At 33.1% G+C, this 21,892-nt stretch overlaps 1 protein-coding gene across 1 annotated transcript; it reads right to left on the bottom strand.

Annotated features, from left to right (window-relative positions):
* Window positions 1-6,793: 6,793 nt before the first annotated feature.
* LOC114330546 (prostatic acid phosphatase) lies at window positions 6,794-21,585 on the bottom strand. Its single transcript, XM_028279909.2, has 4 exons — window positions 21,452-21,585; window positions 18,297-18,398; window positions 11,456-12,002; window positions 6,794-7,318 (listed from the first exon to the last, which is right to left on the bottom strand). Exons 1-4 carry the CDS (start codon window positions 21,530-21,532, stop codon window positions 6,867-6,869), a joined length of 1,182 nt encoding a protein of 393 aa, XP_028135710.2. The 5' UTR covers window positions 21,533-21,585; the 3' UTR covers window positions 6,794-6,866.
* Between the last annotated feature and the right edge of the window lie 307 nt (window positions 21,586-21,892).

The following is a 21,892-nucleotide window of genomic DNA, read 5'->3' as shown; positions in this document are numbered from 1 at the left end:
TTTACCATTATAAATAGTTAAAATTGTAAAAATACCACAAGAAAATAGCTTCAGAACAACCCTTGTAATGGAACATAACACTTTACGAAACTTAATTAAATGTTTCAATCCAGAAATCACAATGTGCTGTTTATTATACTGCAACTTAAAATCAGCAACATTTAAATTTAATTTCAAAACAATTAGAGGTTATATAGGTCTGGATGAAAATTTGTTAATAGCTTAAGGGTGTCTAGTCGGACAAACTTTGATAAATAAGAACACTGAATCAGGGGAAGTTTTAATTGTGGAACAGGTTAAAAATTTGGAACGGTTAGACCACGAAACCATCACATGTATTTTGTTCGACAGAACTTCCAATTGATTTGTTACCCTTTCATTAAACTCTCATGCAAAAATCAGACTGCTATTCAGATTGGTATAATAGCTGCATGGTACAACATGTAACAAGGGGAATACCCGAATTGCAAACTCTTAGACTACTGGATGGGAATAGTTAATATTAATTATACTAATTTGTTAATAATAGACATTTTTGAATGAAATACCAACCGCATACCTTCAAAATCGCATAAAAATAATCCGCATAAAAAGATACCTTACTGTATTCGAGCTAGGTCATTCAATAGCTTTATATTTTACCTAACCCTTGTTAGTTTTAAATGGTTGTTGAATTTAGATGAATATTTTGTTCGTTAGACAAAATTTTGGGCTCAGAGACAAATGTTTGCTTTTGTGGTTATACTAAAGGCAAGAATTGTAAATTTTAGCGTTGTATTTTCAGTGAATAAAATATTACTTTTCTAGTTCTTAGAACAATAAATAAACTTTCAGAAGGTATGCAATTGCTTAAACCACTGGAGAACGATTTATTGCAACAAACATTCCAAAGATGATAAGTATGCCACTCAGAGAAATGCTTGATATTACGTTGAATGTGCAAAATATTGAAAATTCTCATGGTCGTTGTTTTTACTATGGATGCAGAAAAGTCGAAAAACAAAGTATAGTTGTTACTCGTGTAATAAATTTATGTGCTTGGAACACAAAGGGTTTAATATATTGTGGAATGTTTAGGAAAAGATTAACATTTTTTAATATTAAAGTTAAACTTACCTCGTATTATTAGAACTGTTTAAGTTTGGTTATTACAAGTGCATAAATTAGTCATTAGTTTAAATATAATTAAGCAAATTTTTGGTCTATTGTAATAGTAGGGGAGCGAAATATGCTAAATATGCAGTCACTCGAGCGCTTTGTGGACCTATTGGGTTGTGAAGAGTAGGTCCTAAAACCAAAAAAAGTTAAGCAAAGTTTTCCATTTTAGTGGGAACTTTCCATTTCTAATTTAATTTTCCATTTCCATTTCCATCTATCCATAATTCGAAAAAATGTTTCGAATAAAGGTTGCTTCTTTTTCATTTTTGGTATGATAGAAATGACTATTTAATGATTTTTTTTTAAATAGGTACGTTCAAAATTTCTAGTAAGTTTTGTTCCATCTGGTTTCCACAGAATTGCAATATCATTATTATTTTCTGAATAATACTATTGAAAAAAAAAGCTCTTTGCGATAAACAAATTGAATAAAATTTAAACAAATTAACGAATCACCTTAAAATTTTTTGTGCATTATATGGACAGTTTTACTCAACTTTTCATGCAATATGTAAGCCTTAAGGTCAATTTCTGGAAAGTTATAGCAAAATTTTTATTTTCGAAATTTTAGTTTTGTTTTGAAATTTCCGAAGCAACAAACGATCAGACCAAAATTAAAAAAATGCCATTTTAAACCTTTGCTCATCTACTAAAAGAAGGATACTATTATATAAGATATTTAATTACCCTATTTTTACCTGTGGCGATTTAAACGAAAAAACTGCCATTTTTGACACTTATTTGTTAATAACTAAAATTCTCGTCCAAACTGTGACGGGCATTTTGGTATTTATAATATGTATAGGTATATAGTACCCAAAAAAACCATTTGCAACGTGGCTGCCCAAGTGTCCTGAGCATGGTATATTTTTGCCTTATTTCCCTGGCGTATTGGTGATTGTGAGTTAAAGCCGGTGCAGCTTCTCACAGTTTTTTTTTTCGCTATGAAGATTGTCTTTGGCTCGGACCTCCACTTTCTTTGATCTATTCATTAATTCTAAATTCTGTAATTACAGACGTGGAAAATGGTCACAACGTAAGTCTCTGAGACGCACACTTAAAAACAGATATTAATACCTCTTTTTTATTTATAGCTTTGTTCTGAACTATGAATGTTTTTTTTTTGTTTTTTGTTTATTGTGTCTCAACAACAAGGTTATTTACACTTGGCCAATTTTGTTACATAAGTTATTATATTAGATTATTATTTACAATAGAGATAAAATACCTAAAAAAGAAACATTAAATTTATAGTACATATTTGTCTCACGCAGAAAGTCAAGTATATTGTGAACATGTTTCAAGTCACTGAGTATCACATTCGTAAGACCCTGTATCGAGTATTTTTTTTTTGTTCTTGTTCAAACCCGTTGCACTGAGTGAGAATATGCTGAGAATATTCACTGCACTTTTCACAAACATTTGATGTCCCTGAAGCCATGAGATGTCCATGTGTCAACCGTGTGTGACCAATTCTCAACCTGCGAATAATTAACTTGTCTCTTCTGCTTAAGTTAGGCAGCTGAAATGTTTCGACAGTAGGTTGTATTTTGTATAATTTCGAGGTTGATCTCTTTCATTGGTTTTGCCAGGATTTTTTGATTTGGGACCTGAAAAGTGGTTTTAGATCTGATGCTAGTTGAACGGGTTTGATGTTTGATTTGGTTCTGATTGCTTCCTTCGCAGCAGTATCGGTGGTCTCATTGCCTGAAATTCCAAGGTGTGAAGGAGTTCAGATTAACGTTGTATTTGTTCCAGAAGAAATGAGACGGTTTGTTTCTTCGTGTATGGCGTGAACTAATGGATGTTGGGAGTATATATTTTTAATTGAGTCGATGGAGGACATCGAATCAGTACATACTGCAATGTTTTTGGCTTTAGTTTGGCTAGATAATCATTTTAATGCTTGCAGGATGGCATATAGCTCTCCTGTATGGATGGAGTTGGATGATGGAAGGCAAAACTTCTGAAGAACAATATTTGCAGTTGTTACAAAATATCCAGCCCCTGTCACAGTTTTAGATGCATGTGTGTAGATAATCTCGTCGTATGAGTTTGTGTTGACCAGTTTTAGGAACGATTGTCTCAGAATTTGGCTCTTGGTTATATTTTTCGGATAGTTGTTAAGCGAAAGGTTAATTTTTGGGATATTGTTAATCCAGGGAGAAGTTGATGATATTATATGAGTATCTGTTACTGATAAATCAACAGGTAGTGAACGAGGAAGTAAAATTTGAGGTAGTGTCTGATATTTATTATTGGGCGTGCAGTTATAGGGTTTAAAAATTAGCTCATTTACAGGGTTGTTTCGATTAGAAGACACTAGCAAAGTATGTCAGAAGCAATTGTTGCCTGCGAAGTGAAAGACGAAGTTCACCTGCCTCGAAACGAAGGCATTCGGTGGGACTGGACCTGGGGTCCTATTTTCGAATTAATTCGAGCATATTTCGCATACGAAATTAGAAGAATTTCGCTTGAAATGCGGTGTCTTGTATTTTCGAATACTTCGTGTACGAATTTTTTCGTATACGACAGCTCGAATGGGTATGAACCATTGGAATCGTGATGCTTCTATACGAATTATTGTTGTCATTTCAGTTGTCAGGATAGTTTTAGCTGATCATGTTAATTGTGTTTTTGTCTACAATATTTTTACATTGAAATTTATTTTCGATGGCTTGTTTAAATAATTCTTTAATAGAAAGAAAGAACATGTACGATTATGCCTTGAAAATATGTATAACCTAACCTAACTTTATGTACGCATTGGATCTAAGCTCCAAACTTGACATAATATGACATCGTTGCCATATCCTCAATTTTTTTCATACCACCTATCACATTACATAAATGTGCATTTAAAAAATCGCTTTGAAATAAAGTTTTGAAAAATAAATAGTAAAATATCAGTGTAAATACTGGATACAAAAATAATATTAAACAAAATAGCACACTTTCTGCGGACTTTGCAAATATATATTACTAATATACCTATGCAATCTTAAGATTCGATTACACTTAAAATAACTGCTAAACAACTTTTCCCAAAAATGTCCTTTTTTTAAATTGGTTCAGACTATAAGTCGTTATCTTTATACATTAAATGTTCTTATAAAATCTTATTCTTGTACATTATACCCCAGTGTATATATAACAAATATAACATTTTGTTTTTAATACTGCGATTATACCATTGATTGAAATTACACAAAAAATATACAAACAAAGTATGGCAACATTGTGACCTTTCCGATGACAAATAAGCTCAATGTTATTCGAATTTGCAGTGTTACCGGTGCAAATTCTGCTCGTATACGTATAACCGTATAACATTTCGAAGGACGTTCAAAAATACACATTCACCTTCGTATACGAAATTTTTCATTCGGGTTAACTCGTATGCGAAAATATTCGATTGAATTCGAAAATACAACCCCTGAAAGCTCCAAGACAGATTTGTATATTTGTAATGCGGTATTCTGAATAGTGTCAAGAGTTCTTACATAAGACTTTGAAGCTGATATGTATACAAAGCATCCATAATCCAAACGAGAGCAAATGAGAGAACTGTACATTTTAATTAGGACGTCCTCATCAGCTCCCCAGTGATAGTTTACTAGAGATTTTAATAAATTTAATCTGGTTGAGCAATTAAGACTAGATTAACAATTAAGATTAGACCTATATTAACCTATGGTTGTAAAACCTGGGCAATGACGAAAAAAGATGAAGCTCAACTCAAGGACTTTCGAGAGAAAGATAGTAAGAAAATTATATGGCCCGGTACAAGCGAAAAACGGCACATGGGGAATCAGGAGAAAAGACGAGGTGAATTAACTGGCTGAAGGGTACGATATTGTGATAAGATTTATGAAAATTTAAAGACTGTAATGGCTGGGACATGTTCAGCGACAAGAAGATACAAAAACGCCAAAGAAAATATTACAATGGAAGCCGGTAGGAAGGCGAAAAAAAGGAAGGCCCAGAACCAGATGGTTGGATGACGTGGAAGACAACCTGAAAACCATGAATATAAGACAATGGGGGAGAAGGGCAAAAGACAGATCTAAATGGAAGACATAGCCAAATAGGAAAAAAGCCATCCAGGGTTATGATGCGAAAAGAAGGATTGTCCATTACGATTACATACCATTAATTTTTTTACAGAATTGCTTTATTTCTTCATCTTGGTGATTTGATGTCCAAACATAGGTTTAAAGTCTGTTACATATAATATGTTGGTTATTTTGGATGTTGGTTGATATTACTGTTTTCGATATAGCCCTATTCTGTATGATCATGAATATCACTTTTTATTATAAGTAAACCTACCCCGCCTACTGCTGGATTTTAATGTTGTTTGTAGAATAGTTATTGGCTACATTTTAGTTCGATATATTGCTTTCATTTTCGGCGTACTTCTGCCAGTCCACTTTCGACGTATTTCAGCTGTCACTGTCCACTTTACTTTTTGCTTCTGATTCTAACTACTTATAGCACTTAGCTTGCGCATGTTGGATGTGGCTAGGTGTTTTAAGTTGTGTGACGTGTTCTAAGACTCTATTTCTCTGTTTTCTTGATTCTCCAATTTCTACCTCCCATCTCAGAATGAGACTGTCTAATTAGGGGAGCAAAATATGCTAAATGTGCAATCACTCGAACGCTTTAGGGACCTACTGGGTTGTGAAGAGTAGGTCGTAAAACCAAAAAAAGTTAAGTAAAGTTTTCCATTTTAGTGGGGACTTGTACATTTGTAATTTAATTGTCCATTTCCAACAATAGCTTTTTATATTATAGCCCCATCTATCCATAATTGGAAAAAATGTCTCTTATAAAATTACTTATTTTTACGTAAGGAATCCGAATCTGCAATAAAAAATGGGTCTCCCATTTAAGATTTTAAAGTGTCTCCCCTTCCGCGGGGGGTCATGTTTGGTACCATTCGATGGATTTTTCTAAAATATTGAATAAGCGTATTTTTCAGTTTTGTGATCTGATGTTCATTTCGCGAAATATCGCGGGATTCGTAGTTAAAATATTAAATGTACCTCCCACCCCTCTCCGTGGAGGTTCGTGTTTGGTATCATTCGATAGATTTTTGGAAAATATTGACTAGTAAGTTTTAGTTTTTTGATCTGTTATTCATTTCGCAAAATATTCGCTTTTTTCGTGTGGAACTTTGGGGCTCACCCATTTCCCTACGCCCCGCTCAAATCGTCAGATTTTTGAAATATGCACTGTTTTGCATGTACTTACCTTACCTTACCTTAACCTGACGATTTCGAGTTATTCTAAGGATATATTTTTTTCGCCCCCCCCCCTTAACGAACTCCCCTGCATTAAGAGCCAATGTATGGTAGAGGTACAGTTTCAGGGTACAAGGTTTCTCCACATGTAATAATCTGACGCGCTCGAGTAACTGCAAAAATTCCCGCTTGGGATCCCCTACCTATAGCTATCCTATTATCGATAAAAAAAATATTGTTTCAGAAAACTAAATATTTATATTTAATTAAAAAATCTAAGGAGATAAATTGATTTAGTAAACGAAACTTGTTAAAACCCTTGAAACGAGACTCTAACAAAAAAAAAATGGTATTTGGTTTAAAGAAGAAATAATTCAATACACGTCATGTAGGTCTTATATAAAGTTTATTAGTTTTAAAATCGATTTAGCCAACTTTTTAGTTAAACTGAATAACATAAATTTAGGTCATAACACCTGCAAATTTTTCTTCAAGTTCTGCTGCAGAATATTTATTACCAGTTGTGCCTGAACTTCCTAATAAAACTTTAGTCTCTTCGGTACTACTGCATTCCGCATCCCTGGTATCAGCATCAACAATAATATCACTTAAAGCTTGCCTAAAGCTAGATAATGGACAGCTTAATTCACATCCGTTAACGCTGATCTGTTTAAGAGTATCTCCGTCTTTGTTAAACACTTTAACTACGTTTTGCCAGTTTTCTTTATGAAGCTCTATATAAATTGTGGATGCAAATGCTGGAGGAAAACTGGGACTGAAAGCACCAAATGTATTCAAAATTGCTGCTATATTGGTGTCGTGTGCGCTGTACATTTTGTACTTATACGACGAGCTGGAATCAGCTGCCATTGATTCCAAGTAGGTCACAACTTCATTTATAAATGGCCCAATACCTAAAAATGAATAAGGGGAATAAGAATAATGGCAAAATAGCTCTTACCTCAACAATACTAAATTAAGCGACAAATCAACCTTTTATCTGTTCTAAACAAAATGGACATGTAAGTCAATACACAGAAACATATCTAATAACATAAGGAAAGGATCTAAATATAAAAATCATAAACATAAACAAATTAAAAAATAGAATGTCACCAGGGGAAGATTAAATACCAAATGAACTCTTAAAATATGGAGGTGATCACCTTGTACAACAACCGCAACTTCTAATTCATAAAATAGTCACGACAAACAGAATACCAGATTAATGGAGAAGAGCGATCTTGCTGATGTTCTTCAATAAAGGAGATAAGAGAACCCAAATGATTATCGAGCAATTAATCTTTTAAATACACTCAACACTTAAATTGACAACAAGAATTACAGCGACAAAAATAAACGAAGGAACGAGGACCAGCAATGATTTCGGACAGGAATATCATGCACGGATGCAATTTTTATAATAAGACAATTAATAGAAAAGTCCCTGAAATAACACAAATCAGCATATATGTGCGTGGTAGATTTGAAGAAAGCGTTTTATAGAGTGAGAATTCGGGACGCGATACATTTATTATATAAAAAGGGAATATCACTGGATTTAATAAAAAGCATTGAGAATATATAGGTAACATAGCTATGGTAAGATGTAATGGAAAACTATCGCAACCTATGAAGTATGAAACTGGCATTAGACAAGGAGGTTCGCTGAGCCCTTTAATATTTAATCTGATAATGGATGAAATCATAAAGAAAGTTAAGAAAAAGAGAGGATATAGAATGGGAGAAAAGGAAATCAAAATAATCTGCTACACCGACAACGCCATAATAACAGCAGAAAATCTACAAAGATTAATTTAAGAATTCGAAGACACGGCTCTCCTATACAACTTGGTGATCTCAACAGAGAAAACTAAATCGATAGCGGTATCAGCGGAACCGAGACGATGTACATTGGTCGTAAATAACAAAATAATTAAACAAGTGATGGAAACAGAATACTTGGGCATAAAACTGTCAAGCTACGGAAAAGTGGAAGAAGAATTACAAAAACAAGTGAACATGGCCAACAGAGCAGCAGGATTTCTCAAGAACACAATCTGGAGAAATAAATACCTCACAATGGAAACGAAAACCAGGATATATAAATCAACAATAAGACCGATAATGACGTATACAGAGGAAGCAAGAGAAGATACGGCGAAACACAAGACTGTTGGAAACAGCAGAAATTAAAGTCTTACCTAAAATAACAAACAAAACTCTAAGAGACAAAGTAAGAAGTGAGAAAATATGAGCGAGATGTGGGATAGAAGAAACAAACATGTGGACCAAAAGAAGAAAAATATAATGAAATCAACACATAGAAAGAATGACAGAAAATAGAATAGTAGGAATAGCAAGAGACAAATCGCCAAATGTAAGAAGATCATTGGGACAACCCAGGAAAAGATGGTCAGACAATGTCAATTGTAGCTAAAAACCGAAGTAAAACAGGCATTGAGCCTATTTATAAAGTAGGAAGAAGAAGACAAACATATACACCTCTTCAAAAGAAAAGGAAGATGAGGAAAAAGGGGGTGTATTATAAGTAGGTAATTAGACAAAGAATTCGAAATATTACTGTAGTAATGCAAAAGTCTGTAATGCAAAACTGGGTAAGTCTATACACAAGTTAATAAAAGGTAAATACAGTAAACTTCATGTAACAGGTAAAAATGAACAATGGCTAATTGGTTTTGAAGTGAGAAATCGAATGATGGTCAGAAGTACCCAATTGAAAAGAAAAGATACATAAAAATATTTTATAAACTTTGACGTCCCTGGATGGAAAAATTACATTTAAAGTGCTTATCTAAAGAAACAAGAAGTGCACACTCTAATTCAGACCATTTTTGAGTAAAACTCAAGACAAGAATATTACAATAAAAAGAAATAAAGTCGTAAGTAAAACTCAAAGGAAGAATTTTTTTATGAGTACTTAGTAACGAAAAAAGTCAAAAATGAGTATCAAAAAACGAAAAGAAAAGTAGATAGGACAAAAACTACTAATCAGATACCTAGTCATAATGCGGGAAAAAAAGAAACAATTACAGTAGCAGTAAACAACAACAAATGATAAAAGACAAAATAGATTCGTCCATCTGGTTTATGTAGATCTTATGAAGGCGTATGACTCGATACATATAACCAATATATGGAAAGCAATGGAAGAGATCAAAGTTCCACAAATATTAATAAAAGCTGTAAAAACACTCTACAAGAATAATCAAGTAGTTATCAAAACTGACAATAGATGCAGTCCATTTAAGACGACAAAGGGACTGCTATGGGGCTTCTCCACGGCTCCTACCGTATATAAAATATTCCTGGAAAAATCTTGAGACTATGGAATAGAAAGTGCAAAGGGGTTGGCATACTAGTAAGAAACGAATAATTATATAGGTACCCTAAGTTTTGCTGACGACACGTTTTGCTAAGACTGAGAGAAGATTGGTGAAAACTGAAACAGAAATATACAAGGAATGGCATGAAAATAAACCTAAAGATAACTGAATACTAAAAAAGAAAACAAATTTTGAGAATTCATATCTGGGAGTATAAATATATAGCAACTGAGACTTTAAAAAGCATGTTAGACAACAAGCCAATAAAGCAGCATATGTAAGGATATATTATGTGATCGGTTTTGTGGAAAATAAGGATATGAAATAGATCATAATGTGTATATAACATATGCGAAAGCAGCGACAAAAGAATAAAAGGAATAGTTAAAACCCCAGAAATATTAGCAGTGACATCAAGTGCTTGGAAGAGGTTTAGAGATAGATGACTAAATAGGCGCAGATCAATGTAAAATTCAGAATAGTATACAATGCGGAAAACAGAAACCATAGGAATGGAACTAGACCAGAGCAATTAGCACTAAGAAGACCGGAATAAATAGATTTTTAAATACAGCACCTAGAGACTTGCAACGTTTTGCATTCTGTTCAGGATGATATCAGAAAAAATGTCTACTATCGAAAAATGTGCAAAAAATTTCAAAGTAAGTAGAGTAAGGGGCAGATTTTGTAACTCGGGGGTTTTTGGTACTGTTTTTATTATATGTATGCATATATTCATGCATATAGAATACTAGGGCGGTTTTTGGGGTTGCTGAAGGTGAATACGCCTTCAGAACCGACACCCGTAGAAGTTGGTGACTAGGGTCAAGACATCTTCTGGAGTTTCGCGGGATTTTGGCACCAAGTTGATGCAAAAATATTACAGGAAGAGTTTTTGGGGTTACCGAACACGAATACCCATCAGAACTGACCCCCGGAGCACGTAGTGCCCACGGTCACTGCTAAGGTAGGTCATCTTCTGGAGTGTCGAAGGTTTTTGGCCTGGAATGGATGAAAATAGATTACTAGGCGGTTTTGGGGTCGGTGGATACAAATATGACGTCAGAACCGAATCCCGGATCATCAGGTGCCCCAGGTCACTGCTCAGGCATGTTATCTTTCAAATCTTGGAGGGTTTTTGGGCACCAGGTGCACCGGTGATCGGTCATAATGGCGTATTCTTGTTCAGCCATCCCAAAAATTCTCGAGCAATCTGTTTGCATGAATTTAGTGCCGAAAATCCTCGAAAGTTCAAATAACGTGCCTTAGCAGTGAACGTGGGCACGAGGTGCTCTGGTGGTCGGTTCGGCTAGCGTATTCATCTTCAGCCATCCCAAAAACTCCAAAGTAACAAAATATGACGGTATACCTATTTTGACATATTTATGCACTTTTAGATGCGTTTTATGCAGTTTCCAATACAACTCTGCATTTTCACCCATTTTGCTGTAGTAGAATTTTTTCCTCGCATCATCCTGAACACAATGCAAAAAGTTGCAAGTCTCTAGATGGTGTATTTAAAATATATTTATTTTATGCTAAATGCTCTAGTCTAAACTAGCATTCTACTGTATGCGACACAGATAACATCCTACTAAATTATAGCAAAAAACTGGGCCGGCTATAAAGAGATTTAAAACCACCAGACATCAGGAAGTTCGATAAAAAGTTAATGAAATATCTGATAGTGAATCTAATACTTACATAATCTTTTCATTGTGGTCGTGTGTGTGAATAATTCAAAAAGTTTTCCGGCCATTGTTCGAAGAGGCTCGGGATACACAGATTTAGTCCAAGCTGGTAAACTGAATCCAATAGAATCTTCTGCTTTTAAAGGATCCCATATACCATTTATGCTTATTATGTCCGTGACGCTACTTCCACTATTATTCGTTAAATATTTATATAGTTCAACATTTTCTGAGTCCAACTTTGTAAATTCTTCGCTACCTATCACAGCTGCTAATGTTTTGGTGTATGCTGGACAGTTTGCTGGGAAAATTGAGGTAGATAAAACGGCGCTATCAGAAGGGTGAATGGGTATGGGTTGCCAATCTATTTTGTTTTGCCACTTCTGATCCGATGTTGATATAGGAAATAAACCGTAAATATTACTCTGAGCAGACATATGCGTACGATCTACATCTGTAGTCTGGGCATAAAAAAAGGATGGATCGTACTTTTTGGGGATGAAATTTGAGTATCTACTTCTTGTATATTGACCGAGTTTCATTTGCATTCTTTTTCCTTCCTAAAAATATAAAATACACAGTTAATCTAAATCTAAATTAGTAACATAATCAATTGTTTTTAATATTTTACAAAAATCGTTGCTTTTATCTGACGGACAATATAATGTCAAAATGAACTAAATGATAAATATGACCATGAATTTAATAGCGAAATCCAATAAAGTTATTTAAAGAATAACCTACAATAAAAGAGTTCTTAAAAAATCATATGGTGCCATATGCTGGGTTTATTTGAGATGGTTTTCTGCTGATGCAAGATCAAGCAAGACCATACACGGCAAATATTGTCTAGTTAGTATAGTATTAGCAACATTATTGGAACAAGCAACACTTGCCCTTTTCCTTATTTTCCATTTGTTAGATACTAATGATAATGTGGGCAATATGCAACAATAGTAAGTGACTAAATAAAAAAATGATTTAAGTTGATATAAATAAAAAAAATAAAAAAATGCAAAATTTCTTCAGTTTGACGCGCAGTGGATATTTATGAACTGCCTTTATAAAAGAGGCAGATAATATTAAAATATTAAACTCATTTTTTTCTTTATTACGTTTTAAAGTAGAAGGAAACACAAACATTTACATAACTTTTAGCCCGGGAACATAGTCCAGAGAAATAAGGTTTTTCTCGTGACACATCCCCCTCCAGGCCAAAGCCAAATTTTTTAAGTGGTATGGACTAGTGATGTAACGAATGTCATTTTTTGAACATTCGATAATACGAATGCGAATGCGAATATCTGCTACCGACATTCGCGAATGCTGATGCGAATGCGAATATTCAGTTTTTATTAAATTTGTTCCTATTTTTGTAATGTTTCCAAAATTTGTAATGAAACGTTAATTGATATTTAGTGTAAATCAATCTGAATCTTAAACTTTATTGCATAATACCAAATAATAAAAAAAAAAGTGAAGGCTGATATATGATTATACAAGGTTCTTCTTCTTCTTGTGGTGCTTTTTCCTCTAGTGGAGGTTAGCGATTACACTGGCAAATCTATCTTTGTCCAATGCGGCTCTCAACAAAAGTGTTGAGTAAAGGCCGGTCTAGTCTATGATGTTTCTAAGACATGAAATCTTGCGCCTACCGGAACCCCGTTTTCCTTCAATCCTACCCTGGATGATCAGTTGCGCGAGGCGGTACTTTTCGTTTCTTATTATGTGTCCCAGGTAGCTAACTTTTCTGACTTTAATGATTTTCAGGCTTTTAACTTGTTCATCAGTGTTGTGTTGAGTGTCCAGGCCTCCATTCCATACAAGGTTAAGTTCTATACAAGGCTAAGTTATATCTGTCTATTGACCTTCAATTGTCCAAAGTTTAACTTAGGCCTACCCCTTATTTTTCCACTTTTCTCGGTTCAGTGCTAATGCTGTCGCTCTGGTCCCTGTGTATCTTTTAGGTCATCCGACCATCTCGTCTGTGGTCTGCCCGTTCCTCTTTTGTAGTCCTAAGGTCTTCAATGAGTTATCCCTTTATTCCGTCTTCCGACTCTTTGTCTGCTGTTGTGTCCTGCATATTTCCAATTGAGAGTAGCTGCATGTTTGAGGTTAAGTTACCTTTTCTTAATAAAAAAAGATGAGAAGTTAATAGATTTTGATTTTATTAACCTAATTTTATCTTAAAATTATTTTTTTCTTCTGGTTTTCATATTCGCAAAACATTCGCACAAATTTTGCGAATGCCGATGCGAATGCGAATATGCAAAAACATGCGAATATTCGCGAATGCGAATGCGAGTACGAATATTCGTTACATTACTAGTATGGACATCTATATTAATAACCTATATGTTTCCTGCAGCCGATTATGATGATATACATAGTTATAAACAAATGAAGATCAAAAAATCGTAAATTTTCGATTTTTTCGTGTATAACCAAAAAGTTAAGCAATTTAAACAAATTTGAGAGTAAGAAACTCATAATTCGTCGAAAAAATTTCAATATGGCGTTCGCTGAATATTTCTATCCTTATTGGTTGCTTAGAAAATTGCAAAATAAATAATAAATTTCGAGTTTATGTAAATATTCATAACTTATGTAAAAATAATTTTTACATAAGTTAATTATTAACTTAGAACCTTCTTATTACACGAATTGCTGAGACTTCTGGTGCTTAAATTTTATTTTAAATTTCAAAACAATTGGTCAAATATTTTAAAAGTTATTTAATTTGTTTACCCAAATTAATTTTTTTGCAACACTATAAGTCAGAAAATTATGAGGTTACAGTAAGACTTCTGACAGTTTATGGAAGAAGAACATTTATACTATTGACTTAATTAAAAAAAGAATGACAAAAAGTAACTTTAAACAGTGTAAAATTATTTTGCAAAAACACGTTGATTTTTTGCTTACTTACAATCAATTAGCATAACTTTTAAACTGTTACCCGTAGAAAAATATTTTTTTAATATTCTCAAAGACTGAATTTTTATACACATTTAGAAAGAAAAACAATTGTCTCAGGAAAATTAGGCACGAAGTTAGCCCCCCCTTTTTTTAATTCACATATTTTTGCAAAATAATTTTGCAGTATTTAGAATTATTTTTTGTCATTTTTTTTAAATTAAATTAATAGTATATATCTTCTTCTTTCAAAAAACTATCCAAAGTAATAGTGTAACTTCATCATTTTCTGACTTATGGCGTTGCAAAAAAAAATTAATTTATGATAAACAAATTAAATACCTTTTAAACTATTTGACTAATTAGTTTGAAATTTAAAGTATAACTTAAGCACCAGATGTCTCAGCATTCCGTGTAATAAGAACGTTGTAAGTTAATTTTTATATAAGTTATGAATATTTATAAAAAATCAAAATTTATGATTTATTTTGTAATTTTATAAGCAACCAATAAGGATAGACATATTCAGCGAACGCCATATTGAAGCTATTTATACGATTTATGAGTTTCTCACTTCCAAATGTGTTTAAAATACTTAACTTTTTGGTTATAGACGAAAAAAGCGAAAATTTACCGTTTTTTTAATTTCATTTGTTTATAACTACGTATATCATCAAAATCGGATACAGGAAACATATAGGTTATTAATATAGATGTCCATACTTTTCAAAAAATTTGTTTTCGACCTGGAGGGGGATGTGTCACCAACAGGATATTTTTTCCCTTATTTCTCTGAACTAACACTCTACTAGTTGTAAATCGAAATGTCAAAAATAAAATATAGCTATAAGACATATCATGGCATACAGAGTACAAGCTAGATAAGAAACACTAAACAAAAAAAATGTTGGAGAAAACAAAAATAATAAAATTCATGGATAAATAGAGAGGCACTCTTTAACAGAGAAACAAGCAATAGTTTAATACATACACTAGTGACCAAAATTCTGCAAACTTTACAGAATTTTTTGTTTTTTCAGCAGAATTCATCTCAATCCTGATTCATATAGTTTACCAATACAATAATTACATATATGTATTTTATTCGTGAAGAAGTTTACATACATATCAAAATGAGAAAACAAATTGGGTGGTGATATCAGGTGTAAGAAAGTTTCTAAACGTTATCATACCACTGGAACGACAAAATTAGCGAAAAGAACAATGATTCAGTCAATTTGTACTCTACGAGCTCCCTAGTGGGAAAGTTTTGGGGTAGTTCTGATTTCTTTCATTATATATGGATTTTGGGCTGCTGAATCCGAATATGAGGTTTGCGGACAAAACTTCTTGCCGGAACATTGAAAAAATCGCGAGAAAATCGAAAAATTTAAGCTTCTTTCCGCTTTTTTGCTCAAATCTCAAAAACTATTAACTTTTAGTAAATGGTCTGTTAACAGAAATTAAAGTACTTAAAATTATCTACAAACCTCACTATTTACTTTTTTTTTCAGACGAACCGTTCGGTCTAAAGTGCAAGTTGAAAATTGCCAATTTTTATCGGTCTCAGCAAAACCCACTTTTTACATACCAAAACTTTAGTTTTTATTAGAATGATAAATTTGATACATTTGATAAATTTTTCTTAGTTTTTTGTACAAATAATAAATGTTAGTTCATAATATGAATATGGTATGTCTCTTCTCACAGCTTCCATAAATCCATTCCATCCCAAAATACCGAGAATGTGTCTGCTTTTCCCTTAGAGCCACAGAAGATCAGGCACAGATGGAGTGACAGTATCAGTTGGTGTGAACATTCCCTTCGGATATTGATTTCTGATAAACCTTGAGGTTTTGTTCTTTCAAAATGTATTAGTTAAACAGCTCTCTGACTTCCATAAACCTCAGGTGCGAGTTTAGTTTTTAGCCGAGGAATGGATTGTTTAGGAGCTATTGCATATTTTGGTGCAATACAAGAAATGCCACCCATGACGTAAAAAGTGGGGTATCTGTCGATTGTATGTACGTTAACCCTTTCTGTCCCAAATCTGCATATATATGTTTTTGAAAAAGTGGGTCTGCATTCCCAGCCGCCGTATATATACGTTCAAGGTGTTATGGTCTCAATTTACCAAACCCGAATATATGCGTTGCTTATAAAATTTTAGACTCATTGGTGTCCCAAGGCTGTAGAAATATGTCAGAAAATGTTAGATTATTGTTCCCAAAGCCTCAAAATATTGGCACCTAAGACAAGTCATTGCCGTATATATTTGTTCACATATTTTAGATATAATATATATGCTATATTGTAGCACTGCACTGATGCTATATTGTAGCACTGGTGGCAACGCTTATAGGTAAAGCTCGGATTTATATGCAACAAAAATTGAAGAAAAAGGCGCCTATATAGGCAAAGATTTTTAATAAAAATAACGGGAATATTAAACATTTAGGCAAAATATAGGCAATAAAGGAATATAACTTACTATTTATTGTACAAAGTGAATTAACGTAATATTAACTTAAGGCAGGTATATTTACACATCATAATCATAACATTAGTATAAATAAACTAGTAAGTAAATAACTGTCAATTAATAATTAAACATTGTAACCACTTAAAATTTTATCATTAATAGAAACAACTAAATGTTTTTCAATATTTTCGGTCTTAAAACTATATCTTCGATCACTTAAAATTAATTTGTACATTGAAAACGAACGTTCGACATCGACAGATGTAATTGGACCATATTTCAGAGCGGATAATAAATCTGGCATAATTTGTAATTCCTCGGAAAATGTCCCATTCAAAACTTTAGCAACATTAAATAAAAACGAAAAACCTTCATTCTTGTCGAAAACATATTTCCTTTTTTTTAAATTAATTCACCGTTACTTCCAGGTGCCGATTTAATTTTCGTCTTTAAATTATCTATTAATTTTACTGACTCACATAAATTTATCTCTTGTTTTTCTAATAACGTAATTGTGGTAACTATTAATTTATAATTGCCATTGATATAAGCGAGTTCCTGTTTCAATTTGGGATTTTTTAATATTTTTTTTGCTTCTCGAATGGCTTCGGAAATATCATCATCAAATTGTGACATTCTAATAAAAAATAAAGTTTTGGAATGTAAAAGTGGGTTTTGCCGAGACCGTTAAAACTTGGCAATATTCAACTTGTACTTTAGACCGAACGGTTCGTCTGAAAAAAAAAAGTAAATAGTGATATTTGTATATAATTTTAAATACTTTAATTTCTATTAACAGACCATTTACTAAAAGTTAATAGTTTTCGAGATTTGAGCAAAAAAGCGGGAAAGAGCTTAAATTTTCCGTTTTTCGCGATTTGTTTAATGTTCCGGCAACAAATTTTGTCCGCAAACCTCATAGTCGAATTCAGCAGCCCAAAATCCATATATAATGAAAGAAATCAGAACTACCCCAAAACTTTCCTAGTCAAAACACAATTTTATTGAATCACAAACAAAAAATCGATATTCAATACGAAGAGCGCAGAATATGTCGCCAGTATTCAGTAGATCATTGAAGGTCCAAACAGGACATTAACAAACAAAAACCAGCTGAAAACACGCATTGATTGGACTTGGACTTACATAAAGTAAACAAAGAAACGTTGGAGGAAGGTAATTTGGAGTGATGAAATCAAAATCTCGAATTTAGGAAGCGATGGACACAAACATGAAACAAACTAAAGTTTGTTTGCTACCAATCGATCTTTATCAATCGCTCTGAAAATAGCTTAGTAAGCCGAAACACTCAGCTAGGAATTATATTTTAAACACTTCAGGGATACTTTTTTTTATTCATTCACTTGTCATAAATGTAGACAAAAACCAGTCTTTTATATACCTACTATTTGTATATGAAACGTATTTATATCTTTATAATAAAAAAATTACATACATTAGTTAGTGCTCCTGAAGCTAATCCTCCCCAATATGATGAATCGTAATATGGATCGTTGGGGAAAAATGATACAGGTGTACGTTGTCCATGCCTAAAAATCTATGAGACAATTTTAGTTATTTTATATATCTTCTACTATTAAGATCGTAATATTTTACTATCACATTTCTTATTAGTCTTATTATTAGACAACAAATAAAAAATAAAATCTTCAAAATTGCTCTTCTTACGTAAAAAACAAGAGATAAAATCTAGATAATACACAATTCTACTATCCAAAGCACAATTTCAGTAAGGTTCATCAACGGTGAATGCAATAATGAAAATAAGAGGTATTGTTAGGAAGCGAACATTACCATACGACCTTCCAGGAACTACTGGAAACCATAGGACACCATTATCTACCTCAGTGTATGAAAATAAATCAAAATTTTAATTGAAAATTCACATAAATCAATTGATTGCAGCATATATCGCTTTAGATGTATGAATAAATTATCTCAAGATGCGAGAAGCATAAGCTGTGAAAATTATTGATCGACATATTTTAGATATAAGAATGAGAATTAACGATATTGGATTATCAAAAGGCTTTTGAGTACGGCATCAGGAATTTGCAGAAATTTAAAAGAAAAGACTGTGGAATGTCAATCTGTGCTAGAATTAAAAGTAAAGTTTAAAATCGAAAATGTCGAAACGGAAACCATAGAAATCAAAAGAGGTGTTAGACAGGGTTGCGTGTTGTCTCCATTGGTATTCAATTTTACAGCGAAGCTATTTTTAAGGAAGCCATATCAGAGGAAGGACAGGGTATATCAATAAATAGAAAAATCTTGAACAACATAAAATTCGCAGGCGACACCGCTATTTTTGCAGACAGTCTAGAAGTACTGCAACGATTAATAAATAGATTACATCAAGTTAGTGTAAAATATGGACTACAAATGAACGTTAAGAAAACCTTCATGATTATTTCTAAACAACATACAGTAGGAAGGCGAGATATCGAGAGAAAACAAGTAGAAAGAGTAAATAGCTACAAATATCTGGAAACTTGGGTAAATGAGAACAATTACCAAGGTGGAGAATTTAGGGCACCCATTGAAATTGCAAGAAATGTATTTATAAAAATGAAAAACATGTTTGTTAATTGAGACCTTCCTCTGGAGCTGTGGATAAAAGCCTTAAGATGCTACGTGTTCTCGACTTTGTTATATGGAATGTAAAGCTGGACACTAAAGATAGACAATATAAAGAAGTTGAAAGCATTTAAGATATGGTGCTATAGAAGGATTTTGCAAATAGCATGGATCCAATGAGATACAAATGCAGGAGGTTTAAGAAGGCCACAAAAGAATTGCGAGGTGATACAGAACATCAAATCAAGAAAGCTGGAATATTTGGGCCACATTACGAGACGTGCGAAATATGAGATACTAAGGCTCATAATGCAGTTTAAAACTAAGGGTAAGAGATCCCTAGGTAGAAGAAGAATTTCCTTTAACTTAAGATACTGGTATAGTTGCAGCTCAGTGGATCTTTTCAGAGCAGCCTGCAATAAGGTACGGATAGCTATAATGATTGCCAACCTCCGATGGGAGAAGAAACTACAAAGAAGATATTTTAACACTTGAAAGGATTTCATATTAAATAAAGTTGAAACTCATCTACTTGAACGGAAAAGAGCAAAAGCAGGACACCCCAAGAGGAAACGAGCATTTTCTAAACGATGTTTTCTTGAATTTTTGTCAATGATAGAATGAGGGTCGGTAAGGCTTTATAGAAGAAAATTTATTTTTGTTGGCAATAACAGAAAGCGTTCATACTGTTCAACCTAGGTCTTGAGGTAGTCATCAGAAAAACTAATGTAACCGGCCATATCAATTACAAAACAATACAATACAAATCACTGCATATTTAGACAAAGTAGCCATCATTAGTATATGCAAGCAACGACTAATGGAAGCGTTTAAGGAAATTGATCATGAAGCACGAAAAAGAGGACTTAAAATATACGAAACAAGAACGAAGTAGACGACCGTCCAAAGAACCTGACAACGAAAATAATATCGCAATAAACAACTCTACCACTGAGCATGTGGACGTTTTCACATATCTGGACACAGAAATAAATTAGAAGAATTCCGTACGTAGCAATATTAATGCATCCATATTACCCTAATAAAACATTGATGAATAGAGACGCGATAGAAACAAGAAGTCACACAGCAGAAACCAAGAGGATACTGAGAACATCAGAAATGAGAACGTTGAGGTCAATAACTGGGAAAACACTGAGAGACAGAATACCGAACTACATAATAAGAGATCTTTGTAACATACAAAATATAGTACGGTGGGGAAGACAGAGACGACAAGAGTGGAATCAGCATAATCTGGCGAGAATGGTCAGCAACAGAATAGCCTGTATAGCCAGTAATTCGAAGCCAACAGGGAAGAGACCAATAGGAAGGGCTTTTAAAAGGTGCCGAGATAGCTGGCAGTCAACATCATAGCTACGAATATAAGCTCAAAATCGGTTAAGAACAGGCCAAGAGGCCTAATATAAGGAGAAAAAGAAGAAACATTGATGACATTAAAATGATTAGATAAAAGAACCAAAATTACTATCTACAGAACATTAATTGGATCCGCATGAACCTATGGTTGTGAAACTCGGGTAATGACAAAAAAAGGTGAAGCTTAACACAGAAGATTCGAGATAAAAGTACTGCGACAAATAGATGGCCCGATAAAAGAGGAAGACGGCACATGGCACATGTAGAATCTGCGAATGTGGATAGTGAACTGATTGAAGGATATGATATTGTAAGATTTGTATAAAGTCATAAAATATAGTTGGGACATGTCTAGAGACAAAAAGATGCGAAAACAGCAAAGAAAATATTACAATCGAAGACGATAGGAAGGAAAAAAAGAAGGGACCAGAACGAGATGGATGGATGACGTGGAAGACCACCTGAAAGCCATGAATATAAGACAATGGAGGAGAAGACCACAAGTATTATCTTAATGGAAGGACATAGCCAGACAAGAAAAGACCCATCCATTGTTATAATACCAAAGGTAGAAGAAAAATAACAGACGAAGGGTAAAAATATTATATGAAAATAAGAATTTAAGGTACGTACCTGCAGCACAGCTATTAGCTCTGCATGGACCCCCAAAAGTATGAATGAGACTAGAAGAACGAATGTGGTTGTGAGATGCATCTTACAGATAACATACTGATTTAATTCAAAATTGCATTTTATATAGTCTTCCGATTTACTTTTATCAAATTTTATAACCATGCAATAAAATCATTAACATTATTATTAAAAAATAGTTTTATCTATATTATATATTTATTTACATTAACCAGGTGCTTTATATGTTCCTGTATTAGTGTTTGATAATAATCGGTTATTGTATGCCGACCGACGTGTTGGAAAGTAATACATATTTAAATATATTTTTTAATATTTTAGTTATAAGCTTTTGAGTTAATAGCTTTTAACTTGAAAATTATTTATTACTTAATGTGACTATATTATGACTAAGGTTTGATTTTTTATTTGAACATAAATGTA

This window comes from Diabrotica virgifera, chromosome 4, assembly GCF_917563875.1.
Source record: "Diabrotica virgifera virgifera chromosome 4, PGI_DIABVI_V3a".
Classification (NCBI taxonomy): Eukaryota; Metazoa; Arthropoda; class Insecta; order Coleoptera; family Chrysomelidae; genus Diabrotica; species Diabrotica virgifera.
Note: the sequence above shows the minus strand (reverse complement) of the source record. Positions and strands in the feature narration are given on the sequence as shown.